The 15,843-nt window shown below is 40.9% G+C and overlaps 1 protein-coding gene across 2 annotated transcripts; it reads right to left on the bottom strand.

Annotated features, from left to right (window-relative positions):
* Positions 1 to 2: 2 nt before the first annotated feature.
* Positions 3 to 15,566, bottom strand: LOC106085490 (serine hydroxymethyltransferase). Of its 2 annotated transcripts, none has more exons than XM_013249760.2 (4): positions 15,254 to 15,566; positions 4,973 to 5,175; positions 757 to 1,415; positions 3 to 676 (listed from the first exon to the last, which is right to left on the bottom strand). In XM_013249760.2, the coding sequence occupies exons 1-4, from the start codon at positions 15,467 to 15,469 to the stop codon at positions 132 to 134; spliced, it is 1,623 nt and encodes a 540-aa protein (XP_013105214.1). In that variant the 5' UTR covers positions 15,470 to 15,566; the 3' UTR covers positions 3 to 131. The 2 variants fall into 2 exon arrangements, with proteins under 2 accessions (XP_013105214.1, XP_013105215.1); XM_013249761.2 differs by lacking the exon at positions 15,254 to 15,566 and adding an exon at positions 5,246 to 5,354.
* Between the last annotated feature and the right edge of the window lie 277 nt (positions 15,567 to 15,843).

The following is a 15,843-nucleotide window of genomic DNA, read 5'->3' as shown; positions in this document are numbered from 1 at the left end:
CATATTTTTAATATAAAAAATTCTGTTTTTATTTCATTTGTCATGAATTTTGTTTTTAGTTTTGTCTTAAATCTAAAAGGAAATTATTTTTTTGTTAATAATAAACAAAACAAGGCTTAAATATTCATTGCTTAGATCTCAGCAAAACCAGGCAGTGGGAACTTCTCACTGAACTTTTCAATGTCAGTGCGTAAAGCGACAATTTTCTTCTGAATATCGGCATTCTCATGCACTGTTTTATGGAAGTCCACCAATTTGGGTCCCGATAATTTGACAGCTTCACCGGCAATCTTTAAGGCAGCATCAATGTAATCGACCACAGAATCGATATCGGTTTCAACCAAACCACGAGTGGTTAAGGCGGGGGTACCCAAACGAATGCCGGAAGGATTCATGGCGGATTTGTCGCCAGGCACAGTGTTCTTGTTGCAGGCAATATTGACCTCTTCCAAAACATATTCGGCACGAGAACCAGATAGACCAACATTACGCAAGTCAACCAAAACCAAATGAACATCAGTGCCACCAGTGGCAATGTTGTAACCCTTCTTCATTAAGCCATCGCACAGACGACGGGCATTGGCAATAACTTGTGCTTGATATTCTTTGAATTCGGGAGACTTGGCTTGTTTGAAGGCAGTAGCAATACCGGCAATGGTGTTGTTGTGGGGACCGCCTGCAAGAAAAAAAGGAAAATTAACATTAGTTACTACCAGATGCATATGCTTATCTATATTGAAAGAGCGATATACTTACCCTGTAATCCTGGGAACACAGCATTGTTGATACGTTCCTCCAAATCGTACATAACCTTCTCACCGTTGGGCTTGACCTTACGCACACCCTTGCGGAAGAAGATAACACCGGCGCGAGGACCTCTCAACGTCTTGTGAGTGGTGGTGCTCACAACATCGGCATACTCGAACGGAGATGGAATCAAACCAGCTGCCACCAAACCAGCAACGTGGGCCATATCAGCAAACAAATAGGAATCATTAGCATCGCACACCTTGCGGAAACGAGCATAGTCCAGGCAACGTGAATAACAAGACACACCAGCAATAATAACTCTTGGCTTGAACAGTTTAGCATTAGCCTCCAAACCCTCATAATCGATTAAGCCGGTTTTGGCATCCACCTTATAGGGCATAGATTCAAAAAAGATCGATGTGGCCGAAATACGTTTGGTAGGTGTCATAAAACCATGAGTCAAATGTCCACCATCGGGCAAGTCCAAACCCATAATGCGATCATGGGGCTGCAGCAGACCAGTGTAGACGGCAAAGTTAGCCGGTGAGCCTGAATAGGGCTGTACATTAACACCCCATTCCTCGGGATTGAGGTTGAAGGTTTCCAAAGCACGTTTTTGGGCAAGAACTTCGACTTTATCAATGAACTGATTGCCACCATAATAACTGAAAGGAGGAAAATAAGGAAATTGTTGTAAAAAATATTGTCATTCGTATTTTTTTTAATATTGACAAATAAGCTGCATTATGGAATTACAGTGTCGAGTTATGGTTGGGACTCCGATTTAATGTATGTCAATAATAATTGTCAGATCAATTTAAAATAAGCAAAAGCCAAATAAAGTCAAGAATCTTATCACAAAGTTTCAATTTCTAACAACGTATGACTGTTAGAATTTTTGCAAAAAACAAAAAACATTCACCTATAGCTTATTTCCATGCTTATTGGTTGTAAACAGCAATCTGATAATTTTAAAGATTATTAGATTAAATCTCATTTTTCTTGTTTGTCAGTAATTTTTCTAATCAATGTTCTGTACGTTTATTTATTACAAATTAAAACTATCAGAGTAAGAAAGTAGCCTTTAATGTGTTACATATGTGTTTCGTGTGTTACATATGTGTTTTTCATTATTCAAACGTGAAATTTCTTATGAACATTTCATTCAGGAACAGGGGCAAACTTCCCACATATCAATGAGTGCGAATCAAGTTCTAAGCTCAATGATAAGGGACCTCTTTTTTTACAGCCAAATCCGAACAGCGTGCCGCAGTGCGACACCTCTTTGGGGGAAAGTTTTTACATGGCGTATTTATATATGTCTTTAATTTACAATTGGGGTATATTAAATATATTACAACAAAATATGACCAAAATAAGACATGGTATTGTACCTCAAAAATATCGCCAGCATTAAGAGGGGATAACTATCGCTGGAGACTTTGTTTATGGTTTCGCCAGGATTCGAACCGAGGCGTCCATCGTCATAAGCGGACATGCTACCGTCTGCGCTACGGTGGCTTCCATGTTTTTCGTTATGGCTTAGCTCGATGATCGGTGTTGCTTGTGTTTGTTTCAATACTTTCGGTATTCACTCCACTATCTAGTCGTATGACAATTTCCGTTTTTTTGTTGTTAAGAGCGGGAATGCCTGCGGGAATTGATAGTTTGATTCAGGATAACCCTACCCTGGTCAAAAAAATTCGAAAAATTAACATCCAAAACTATCCACTTGATAATAACTGTGTTTTATTTTAGTACTATATAGTGCAGTGGAATTAAATTTGTATGATAATCACATTTTCAACAAATTTCTGGATAAATTACCAGCGCAGGCTTATGTAGAACATCTGTCGTCAGGATTGCCAAGATATGTTTTTTGCAAATAAGTGTGGCCAATCGCAGATATTCTCTATTGTGAATGCCAAAATAAAATTAAAACCAATTATTTATAAATTTGCAAGCAAAAATCTAAATACATTTTATTTGACTTTTATGCCCGCACATGTTTTGCAAATTGTATTTATAAATTTTACAATTATTTTTACTTTTTTTCCTTGTATTGTTTTGACTTGGTTGGCAAATGACGTTTATTTTAGTACTGGATAGATAAGCCGTGAAGGACAAATATAAAACGCAAAAAAAGTTCAGTTAAAAAAAATAGACATGCACTGGAAACTTTTTGCGTTATTTTTGTCCTTCACGGCTAGTCTATACAGTACTTAAATAATGATAACACACTATTGTGAATCGCAACAACCTCATGACAACTTTTGCATTAAGCATCTAACTTTAAATTTGTTTGTTTTGTATAAATTGTTGAAATAAATTTGTTGATGGGGATGATATCGAAAGATAGTTAATTTAAGCGTTTTATTTTCCCCCTGAGACAGAGTTAGGTTTCTAATAAGGCCTGTCCTTCTATCAGACACAACCACACCTTTTTAGCTATGTATGCGTGATTACGTATGACCAATGCCCAAATGGTTCGAAAATAGTTGTTGTTGTAGCAGTGCATTGTACAGTGAGGGGCAGCCCTTGCCGATGAAGGACTCGAATCGGGTCAATCCGGTACGTACAACCGGCTGTCACGGGATTGTCGAAAAAGTTATTTTATTTATTTGTTTGAGCTTTCTTTATTTGGTCTTAAAATCATATTGAGATTCCATTGCAGTATATTGTCCGGCTTTAGACCATAGTTTAATGATTTCTATTCAAAGAATAGTGTAGCAAAAAATCATTTAAAAGTCAGCAAAGAGTGTGTTGTTGATAGAAGCATTTGATTGGTTTCCTGTATCGCGATGTCATTTTCGACCAAAATCCTTCAAAATCATTGCAATTTGAATTTTAACATTATGCTTCCTCATCCATAAAATATTTTACTGGGAAGAAATATATTGATATTTATTCTTTCATCGCAATGTGTGTTTATGTTGCCTGAGCTGCACTGAATAATGTTCGTAGCTTGTTTTTATTTCTGCTTGTCTAAAGAGAGCTTGCATCCATCAAAAGAGCATAAGCTGCTACGCGATAGTTCAGAAGAACACCTTTGGCCATGCATGACCCATATATAAAAATCTTCAATATGGAAGCAATAGATACAGTCCACTAATGATTATTACTGCAAGTTTATTCCACAGGTTGTACTGTATAAAAAAATTTGTGCAACAGGAGGATTGTGAATGAACAAAGATGTTGTGACTACATGACATAATTTCAAATTTTTCTTGCAAAGTTCACTATCTGTCAACAAGTTTTGGTTGTGTGTGTGTGTATTATAGCTAAAATCAGCGAAATCTGATAAAAAAAAATTAAGCTTTCATGGGCTTCAGACCCTATATCGGCATATCGGTCTGTATGACAGCTATATCTAAATATAGTCCGATCTAAACCCTGTTTAGGTACGAAGATGAGAGACCTGAAACTGCTCACTGTTTCAAATTTCAGCGAAAATAAAGCATTTATGGGCTTCAGACCCTTTATCGTCAGATCGGTCTATATGGCAGCTATGTGTAAATATAGTCCGATCAGAACCCTATGTCGGTCAGATGCCAAAAATTACCAATGTTTAAAATTTCAGCAAAATCGGATGAAACATAAAGTTTTTATGGGCATTAGACCCTTTATTGGAAAATCTGTCTATATAGCAGCTATATCCCTGAAACGCGGGAGCTCTCAACTTTGAACGCCCTGAATCGCTGGATAACTTATTCCGTCAAAAGCGTGCGTGCATTTGTTGTGTAACTCACACCTTACAAACCAACCTATTTTCATTTTTCTGACATGCACGCAAAAGTGCTACGCTAGGTATATAAATCTACCTTTAGTGCTGGCGACATTTACAAATATGTAAAGACACAAATCACTTAAAGCTAACGAGGTGACCTTGTACGATAGTCATTCGACATTGTCATTTATTTAAATCGATCACCTTATGGCTTCGAGTTACATAAAGCATGATAAATAAAGGCCACTCTTTTAAAAAAGGTAATCCTGGATGGGAACCACTTCTATAGTAAGGCCCGGCCCATATAGCGATTGTTTTTCCAAGGACCGCCGCGACAACCATATAAATGAAGTGATGTCCCATCATTTATGTAAATACAACCATTGGACCATAGTTATCCTCATGTTTTACAATAATAACGAAAAAGCTATTTTTCGTCCGCCACTAGTTCACTTCATTTAATTGATATTCGTCACTTTTTTATTCTTAACTTACCGTTTTCCAGGTAAACCTTCCGAGTATTTGTTATGCAAACATGAGCCCAGGCATTCCAAAACCGACAATGAGGTGAAATTTTCACTGGCAATCATCTCAAGACTTTTAGTCTGGCGTCCCTTTTCATGTTTGATCAATTCCAATAATTCCGTATCAATTTCATTGATAGACGACATCAAAAGTTTCGAATTTCCAGACATTTTCTGAAAAAAAAGAGAAAAAGGTAAATTAAATAAAAATTACAAAATATTTAAAAAAAAAAAAATTAAGTACTTTGGGAGCCATTTTTGCTTAGTAATTTCACCACTTGGACTTGGAGCAGAGAAAGAGATTAACTTGACGGTGCCAATTGTGAATTGGTAATGCACAAGTGCAATATTTGCCAGATTCCATGTCGACTCATTTTTACATTAAAACGATTTGGTGTAAAATTTTTACAACTTATCATCGGCAATACCAGTCGTCTTGCTTGTCTCTTTCTGAGATCATAGTTCAGATGTTAGTTATTTGTTTTCCTGATTAACTCAACAGTGATTAGAGCGATAATGCGTCACTAAGGAAGGAATTGGCAAATTTGTAATGATGGAAATATTATTGCAGTAAATGATAGCGGCGTTCGTTAGCTCATCTATTTGTATGTAGGTGATATATTTCTTTTTAATCTCCCTATTATATTTGCAAGTAATTCGATTTTGCATACCGTGTTTATCGGTCTTCTTGTGTGATATGTTGTGGGCCCAACGACTACCGGTGTTTGACTGGTGCTTTTTATTTTGCCAAAACTTAATGTCGTTTGTTGGTTTTTTTGGTGTTTTTGATAACATTATAAATTTGATTAAGAACTTTTGTTATCAAAAAAAAAAAAAAAAATAAAGAAATAAAAGAAACGCAGAAACGAAAAAAAAATTCCTTGGTTATAGATGCTAATTGAGCTTCAAGTAAGAAAGGGACATAATGTGATGCGTGTAGAAAAAACAACATTCTCAAAATGCAAATGAGCATTGCACTTTTTCTTTCGTATGTTACTTGTTTCCGTATGGTACTTTATTTAAATTTTGACAACATAAGAACGACCTTCATAAATTTCTCTTTCTCTCTCTCTCTCTCTCTCAAGGTTTAACATTTGCTAAATACAGAGCTTAAATGTCAATTTTCAATTGCGTTTCTCATACCCTCCTGATTAGAATCATTGGACATGGTAACATGTTGAGAACATCTAACACACCTCCGACATGGCAACAATATTGTTGAAAAGTGATTAAATTCTATAAATGGTCAAAGTCATCAGAAACTTTAACAAGAAGAATTTTCCATGCCTACCCCTAATATATGAGATTTTCTAAAATGCAAAAACTTTAACCTATATGACACAACAAAAACAAAAATGTTAACCTATAGGACACAACAAAAACAAAAACTTTAACCGGATCAAGCCGGCTTGAGCTATCATCGCGGAGTGCCTTATCCGCACGCTTCTGGTCCTTGCCGGGATTGAAAAGGGCCCCGGCCCCTTGTTCTGTTCGGTTTGCCAGAACCGCCCCCATCATCGGTTGGTGTCGGTGAGGTATAACCGGTGCATGGAGTGGGTACATATCTGATCTTGCTCTGGCCTCACTTCACTACGGGAGTATAGTCATATTGGATATGTTGCAAGGTGCTGTGCGAACATAGCCAGCAGTGGGTCACAAGCGTCGTCGTCAGACTATGTGACCCCCACGACCTCTCCTGTGCGACAATATACGCAACAGCAGCATCCCAGCCTCAATATTGCCAGGCCAGTGCCGGGAAATGTATCATTTTGCAACTAAACTGCAACGGTCTCCGTGGCAAGAACGATGAGATTGTGGATTTCATGAGTCGGAAAATGTATTGGTCCCAGCGATTCAGGAGACAAAGGTGATCAACACTTGCAGCTTGCACAGTTGTCACGGATACAAGTGTTACGTAAGGATCGCTCAAGGAATGGGGGTGGGGGATTGGTCTTCGTGATACACCATTCCGTGCAATATAGACCCATCTCGCCTGCGGCTGGCGCTAATGACCCCCACATGAAGTGCATGGGGATAGCAGTCAGGTCAGGTACTGCCGAGATATACAACGTGTATATACCGCCGGTTGGTAGCTGTGTCCCGATTAATGGCCAAGCTTACATCCCCGACATAAGTGGGTTACTATATGGCCGTAATTGTCTGGTTGTAGGGGACTTTAATGCGCCACACACTTCATGGCATTCTCCCCTAGGTAACGACCAGCGTGGCATAGCTTTGGCAGAGCAAATTGAAGGCTCCATGTTTTGCACGGTGAATGAGGATGCCCGCACTAGCATAACGAGGAGGTGAAGCAACTCGCCAGACATTTCCATTGCATCTCCTGAGTGACGTATCCTGGCAAGACGTCATCTCTTTGGGGTCAGACCACCTCTCCATAATTCACACCATCGACTGACCACCCCACTTCATAACCTCTGAGCGCCGGACGATTATTAATCAGAAGAAGGTCGGTTGGGCTGGCTTCAGAGAGTATACCAATCGCCGCTCACCCTCGGATGTGCTAGTGGAGGAAATTACAAGACATCATTAACGCAGCAGCCGCTCGCTTTATACCAGCCGGCCGCAGGCAGTGGTACTCGCACACGAGCTTAATGAGATTCGTTGCCCACTACTACCCCCCGAATCATCGAGCTGAATCTGGAAATAAACAGGAACATAAGCGGAATTTTTGGCTGGAACATTTGGAGCAACGTCACTTAGGCACCGGTTTAGGCAAACTATGGTCTACTGTTAAGTCACTCTCGAATACCGGTAGACAGGATGACCGGACCTCAGTCACTTTTGGCGAAGTAACCGTAACTGATCCGAAAAGATGCGCCTGGTTGTTCAACCGTCAATTTATTGTGCATCCCGAGAGTGGCAGGGCAAGGAGGAGAGCCATTCGCCGTATTCGTGGTCTCCGAGCCGATGGACAGCCATCACAGTTTACCGTGGGCGATGTTACGAATGTCATCCGTGGCGTTGGGCCACGACGGAACCTCTGCATTGATGTTGAGGAATCTGGATTTACCTGGAGTTGAGTACCTTACTACTGTCCTCAACCTGTCTTTGAACACTCATATAGTTCCCGATGTCTGGAAAATGGGCAGAGTGATCCCGCTACTGAAGCCTGAAAAGGACCCCAGTTTTGAGGAGTCGTACAGACCGATCTCCCTTCTCCCACCAGTGGCAAAGACGCTTGAGGCATTACTCCTCCCAAGCCTCGTAGGAGAATTTCCATTCGCCGATCATCACCACGGATTTCGAAGACTGCATAGCACAACAACAGCTTTGCATGCCATCACCGCACACATTTGCCATGGTTTCAATCAGCCTAGGCCATGTGATAGGACGGGCCTCGTGGCACTGGACCTATCGAAGGCATTCGACACGGTCAACCAGGCCAAACCATTTGTCCTCAAATAGTTTGGCATGGCTCCAGCCGGGCCTGAAACGCTGGGTCGCGAATTATCTGTGTGATCACCAGTCATTTGTGGACATTAGGGATAAGAAGTCGAAGCACCGTAGAGTGAAACAGGGAGTTCCCCAAGGTGGGGTGATATTTCAGGCACTGTTTAACCTCTGTTCCATCCCCTCCAGTCGGCATAGAGATTGTTCGATTATGGCATCAGGCCCCCACTCATTGTTGACATCAGCGATAGTTTGAACGTTTACCTCAACGAACTTGCCTCATATTTCGCTGCAAGAAATCTGAAGATATCTGTTCACTACAAATACGCGTGAGGTGAATACTGAGCTGACTGTGATGGTCGATGGAGAAATTATTCCGACCATCAAGTGTCTCTTACACATTCTCCCCACATTCCACAGCAATTTGCGATAAGGTCAAACGTAGAAACAAAGTCCTCAAGTCACTTGCTGACAGCACTTGGCGTGCAGACAAAGAAACATTGTTGACCACGTCCAAAGCAATTGGCCGGTCTGTGGTCTCGTCAATTTTGTGACACGCAGTGGAATAATATTCAGATCTGTCAGAATGCCGCCCTCCGAACTGCGACGGGCTGTCTCCTCAGTTCTCATGTAGACCATCTCCATCAGGAGACAAAGATCCTACCAGTGCGAAGACATAAATACATGCTGTGTTAGCAATACCTTTTGGGCTGTTATCGCATAGACCGTCCAAATCAACATCTTGTTCATTCCCAGATTCCTTAAGGTAGACTTACATGATCTAGAAGCTCTAGATCAAGCGGCATATCAAGCATGTCTAGACAACATTAATGCAGACAAGGTAGCAGATGCGGTAAATAGCTACCGGGTGAATGTAGAACGACCGCCTCCTATTGCACCCGAGGAATCGACCTCCCCCGGCAAACCAGAGTAGTTCTGGCTCAATTAGGTTCCGGCAGATGCAGCCGCCTCAATTCCTACAGAGCAAGGATTGATGCCGACGTACAAGATGTATGTCCCGATTGTAACCAGTGACCGCACGATACACGTCACCTATTTAACTGTCCGGCCAGACCCACTCGACTCAGACCCAGATCCCTGTGGACGCACCCCATCTTAGTCGCAGAGTTCCTGGGTCTTGACACTCAACAGAATCAAGCAGACGAAAGATAGAACACAATAAACTGCTACAACAACAGCAACAATACATATGAGAATATGTGCCGATTAGAGCCCGCTCTATTCGTATTTGACGCACTTGAATGGAATACGAATACAGAAAGTGAATTATTTATTTAAACCTGGCATTTTAGTGGTTTTGTGGGTTGTTATAGCCAAATTTTCATGTGGAGGTGGCAATCCTCATCAAGCTCCTGCAAGTGAGCAAGTTCGTTCCGGTCCTTTGGTTATTTAAAGGCGCCAATAACCCGCCTTCTCATATCGAGCATCATAGGCACTCAGTATTTATGCAAGAGTCGTTGCTGCCCGGCCTCTCACTGAGACACTCCGCTCGATACCGCTGATTGTCCGCGACAGCCGTTGCAGATACTCTGTATGGAGCAGTCCACTATCCGCAACCAGTGGACGCGCAACTCAGCTTCTCGTGACAGCAATGAACACCACACAGATTGGATCTCAATGTTCCAGCTAGTTTTGTGGGTAAAGCCTCTGGAGCTAATTGGCATTTTGAACGTTTTTAAATATTTCTTCTTGTTCTGATTGGTCGAAACAAAGTTTCTGAAAACTTTAAATGTCAGGGCGAATTGAATTTTCTTTGCCCTGTTTACAAATTTTGACATACTAAGTTCCCAAAAATGATGCATTGTTGTAGCAATTCGCCGATGCGGCCACCTTATTAAATGATAAAGTCTGTCTATAAAAATGTTGTCTAATTTATTTAATTAAACTTTTTATTTCTTAAAAGTTGTGCTTAGGTGCTAAGCTTTATCGCATACATAAATTTTTCAATTTTATTTATGTATTTGACAATAGCATCGCTGAACTCTCAATCTCAGCTCAATAAAAATCTACGAGCAGTATAAGTGACTATGTAGGCTATATCAAAGCAAAAATGTCTGATAAGAATGGTACCATATCATTTGCAAAAAAAAAAAAATGATCATGCGACGATGGACATCAGGCACAGATAAGAAACCACCCAATCGAATGTTGCTGCAAATTATAAAAAAAAATATTTGCCTTCCACAGCCTACGCTTCAGCTCGCAACGAAATGAATAAATTGAGTGCCCATATGCAAATAAAGATATGGAAATTCTAGTCTTTTTAATTTTTCTAGTCATTTTCTACGAAATTAGCAAAAAAAACGTGTATTGACAATTCATTTGCACCAATTACCAAAAGCCTTGCAAAAAATTTTTATTTCTCACTAATAAGGAAAATAAAAAAATCAAATATCAAATTTGGACTACAAACACGAAACATATTTATGTGGGCATTTGCAGTTAGTGAAAGGCTCAAAAACACTTTTTCTGCAAAGGAAATACAAAACCCACGCGGAACTTACAAACTTTAGTCTTATATATGACTACTGAGAGGTTATCTCAACTCACTTTGGACTATTTAAGTCCATTGTGATACGGCACTAGCGACAGACCAGGCTTCGGATGAAAAACGAACTCCACGATACCACTGGGCGACGCTATAAACCGCCTACTGAAAACAATGAAGACTTATACTAATATTGGGTTGCCAAAAAGTAATTGCGGATTTTTTATATAGTCGGCGTTGACAAATTTTTTCACAGCTTGTGACTCTGTAATTGCATTCTTTCCTCTGTCAGTTTTCAGCTGCTACTTTTAGCTTACTTTAGAAAAAAACTGTAAAAAAGTATATTTGATTAAAGTTCATTCTAAGTTTTACTAAAAATTCATTTGCTTTCTTTTAAAAAAATCCGCAATTACTTTTTGGGCAACCCAATAACAATAACGAAAATTTTTCAATCCCATGGCAGCCGGTTGTACGTACCGGATTGACCCGATGGAGTCCTTCATCGGCAAGGGTTGCTGCCTCAGTATACAACACACTGCTAAACAACAACCACAATGCCGAAAAGTTGTTTACGTCTAGGAGAGAAATCTCTACGCAGACCATGGCATTAAGATTTCCTAAGAAGAAGAGTATATTCAGTCCGACTGGCCGGAAATTTAGCCTAAACATGTAAAAACAGTATCAGGCTATAAAACTTTAAAGAGGTATATATTGGTTGCCCAAAAAGTAATTGCGAATTTTTTAAAGGAAAGTAAATGCATTTTTAATAAAACTTAGAATGAACTTTAATCATATATAGAAGATGTTATTGTTTTGGAGGACGTTAGCATGTCCGGCTATGACGCTGAACGCCTGGGTTCAAATCCTGGCGAGACCATCACAAAAAGTTTTCAGCGGTGGTTATCCACTCCCAATGCTGGCGACATTTGTGAGGTACAATGCCATGTAAAAACTTCTCCTCAAAAGAGATGTCGCATTGCGACATGCCGTTCGGACTCGGCTATAAAAAGCATTGAGCTTACACTTTAATCGGACTCCACTCATTGATATGTTAGAAGCTTGCCCCTGTTTCTTAATAGAATGTTCATGGGCAAATTTGCATTTGCTTCGTTTTATTATCCATATTTTCATGTAAGCACCTCGTTTCGGTCCAAAGGACCGTTCGCCTAGGAAGCAAGGTGGCCATTGATTGATTATTCAAATAACCGCCTTGTCATATCGAGCATCATAGGCACTCAGTAATGGCGCAAGATCCGATGCCGCCCGGGCTCTGACTGAGACTCTCCGCTCAATACCGCTGATTGTTCGCGACTGACGTTGCAGCTACTCCGTATGGAATATTCCAGCTAAGCTCGCAGCTAAGCTTCTGGTAACAGCAATGAACACCACACAGACGGGTCTCAATGTCCCAGCCAGTTCGGTGCTCAAAGCTATCCCGTGCGCAGGGCATATCAGCATTCTATTAAAGAACAGGGGGATACTTCTTTCATTTGAAGAAATAAAATGGGATGTTTCTATATCAACGATTAACCCGACAGAATTCTCTCATCCACCAGGGGTTGACATGTTTCATCTTTTCATGTCCCAGGATTGCGGATATGAAGACGACCGTTTTCTTCCGCACATTTATATTCATGTACTGTGGTTAAGAGCACTTTTTTGTTTTTCGAAAAGAACAGGGGGATACTTCTTTCATTTGAAGAAATGAAATGGGCTGTTTCTATATCAATGATTAACCCGATGGAATTCTCATCCACAAGGGGTTGACATGTTTCAACCTTTCATGTCCTAGGATTGCGGATATGAAGACGTCCGTTTTCTTCCGCACATTTATATTCATGTACCGTGGTTAAGAGCACTTTTTTGTTTTTCAAAAAAACGCACTAAGTCCATTTCGTCGCAAAGCTGAACTTACGGAGATAGGTTGTTTGTCCAAAGGTTTTTTTAGCAGCAACAAAAGGGCAATGTTTTGACGACTAGAATGAAGGCAATAAAACCAAAGGGGTGTTGTTTACAACATTCTCCAACATACAATATACTAGCCTCGCCTCCTAAGGGGTATAGAAAGTGATAAGGGTTGCGCTGACGATAGCCTATAGCCACTAAGTGAAAATGAAAATGGTGTAGCGATTGCAAAGCCTGACTGTCGAAGTCTGCGACAAACCCATGGGCAAGGGCTGCCGCCTTAGTGTAGAAGACACTGCTACAACAACAACAACAACATCAAAGTGTTCGACTAGCGCGAGCCGTCAGTACTTTGCCCGGCGGCGTTCAGATACTGGAGCACCTGGGCCAGTGTCAGTGCTACTCATTCCTTTCATTTACCTCACCACCTTATCTCTCGATCATTTAGTTTTCACCATCACGCCACGAGTCTAACCAGCTTTCTGCCGGCAGCCCTTAGACAGAGGATCCACCACACTTACGTTCTAACAGCAAACTCTCGCGTCCCAGTGACCAAGTGCCCTAATCACAAAGTGAGTGATTCACTTCTCTCTGGTCTTGGCCCACAGGCATAGGAGTCACTAAGCCATTGACCACGCATTTGTGAAAACCACCTACTCCCGCGCCATGGTGACCAAAAGCCAGAATTACGCCGTAAGTGAATCACGTCTCGATGACCAACCTAGCCAGCGTCTAGCCTTTGTCCTTGAGGCACACGAGCTACTGATAAGGCGTTCGTAACAACCGCGGTAGTAGGCGTTGACCGAGTACCTTGATCACGTGCTTGAATGAACCACGCCCGGTTACTTAAGTAGCCAGCGTAGAGTCGAGCATCCGATAGACCCTGAGCCATAACCGAGCTCTATCTCGCCCTGCCCTTTGTCCTTCTGGCACACCAGCCACTGGTCACGCGTTCGTAACAACCGGCATTGTAGGCATTGATCGCGTACCTTGATCACCTGCTTGAGTGAACCACGTCCCGGTTACTTAAGTAGCCAGCGTATAGTTGAGCTTCCGAGAGACCCTGAGCCGCTGCGCCATAATCGGGCCTTATCTCGTCCTGCTATCCGCAGTCATCGCCCTGGCCTGAAGTGGACATAACTTTCTCAGGTCTCAATCACTCCCCAGACCCATTAGCATAAGCCTTGCACAAAAGACTGCTAATGCAAATAGAGAACAATAAAAAAACAACCCCCATTCCCCTTTCCATTTCTCGCGCTCTGGGTTGTCGTAGCCATATTGACTTCGTTGCAAGGTTATGTGCCATCGTAGTGTGCAGTGGATAACAGCCCCTTCGATTTCATGTTGTTGTTGTAGCTACTTTTTGCATATGGAGGTAGCGATTCACGTCAAACTCCTTAACGTGAGCAAACCCAAACATATCAAACATCATGGGCACTCTGTATTTAAGCAAAAGCCGGTGCCACCCATCTTCTCACTAAGACCCTCCACTCAATACCGTCGATTTTCCGCGACTGCTATTGCAGCTACTCCGTATGGAGCATTCCACATACGAGACCTGTGGACGCCCGATAGCTCTCTCGTTGTTGAGACAGCAACGAAGACATGGTAGCGAGAGGGTTGAACAGTTAACGAGTGTATGTCGTTTTTGTAGACAAACCGCCACGCATAGCTTTTAAGGGGGTTAAACTCCATTGGCAGACAGCTCATTTCATGTTGAGCAAAGAATAAAACAAACCCTTAAGATTTGTCTCCCGCTTATAGCCAGAGACGACAAGCGTTTCCTGTGCAACTGCCAATCCAATCCTACTCGACAAACAACCAAAGATATGGTGTACCTTCGCTCAGAAGATACCTAGCGTTCTTTCGATAGACGATTGAGCGGGCGAAATTCATCAAATCTTTTTCAATATACACTTTAAATACATTTCAATTTGGAATAACAAAGTTAGCATAATTTCCTGTCTAGTGGAAGGTATAATAGGCGTTAGCCTTAACTATATGCGAACAAGCGTTAATCAGGTTTTTTCAATTTATTTGGAAAAGCTTGCGAATACATACTATGTGGGTAGATACATATTTACATATGTGTACGTTCTTGATCAACACATGGTTTTTTAAAGAGGCGCAAACGATCAACAATTAGTTACACACATGGACCATAAATGGGGATGATGCAAACTGCAATCACATGGTTAAAGAAAAAGACTTAAAAGATGTGGTGTACCGCCAAAAATTAACAAGTTCAAGGACATATCAATGGCACCACCTAGTGTGCCCGTAGGAATATATTCAGTTCTGATTAACATATCCAATCCAGTTTACTTTGTTCACTTATCAAGATTTAAATAAACTTTATGTAAATCTTTACAAACTCACACAAAATCAACAGATAATTAGGCAATTTTTTTTTTAACTGTAACTCACTGTATTGAATGCCGGCGTGCTGGAGAACAAAGTTCTAGACTGGCTGACGTTTGTTTCACTTTTGCACAAAACTCCAGATCTCTGTGGAGAACACTCGACTTTAACAGGCAGCGAAGAGAAATCTTTAGCAGACCCACTGGCAATGTTAAATATCGGCACAAGAACTCTGTTGTAGTTCATGGGGTTAACACAACGTAAACAAGTCATCGACATCATTGTATTTTGTTGTCTGTCTCTTTTTCTTTGACAAATGAACAATACCAATACCGATCGTTGTAATCCACAATCCACCGCCTCAATAGCTTAGGGCTAACTGTAAACGTGAAAGAAAATTTTCAAGTGACAAAAATAAGAAACAATCTTCATTTTGATAATGATTTTTTTTCCAATATTTATATGTGTATTTGTTTCTATGAGAGTTTACTGCATACCTACGTAAGAGAATATTCGATGAATAGATCCTTCCGCAATTCTCCGATTGATAAGCTTCACACGCTTTCAACAATGTTTAAAGCATTTCACTTATTTTACTATGTGCTTCGTTTATGGTCAAGTTAGATAACCTTTTTGAACTATTCATTTTAGTCATT

The sequence above is a fragment of the Stomoxys calcitrans genome, chromosome 4 (assembly GCF_963082655.1).
Source record: "Stomoxys calcitrans chromosome 4, idStoCalc2.1, whole genome shotgun sequence".
NCBI classification, from domain to species: Eukaryota; Metazoa; Arthropoda; class Insecta; order Diptera; family Muscidae; genus Stomoxys; species Stomoxys calcitrans.
Note: the sequence above shows the minus strand (reverse complement) of the source record. Positions and strands in the feature narration are given on the sequence as shown.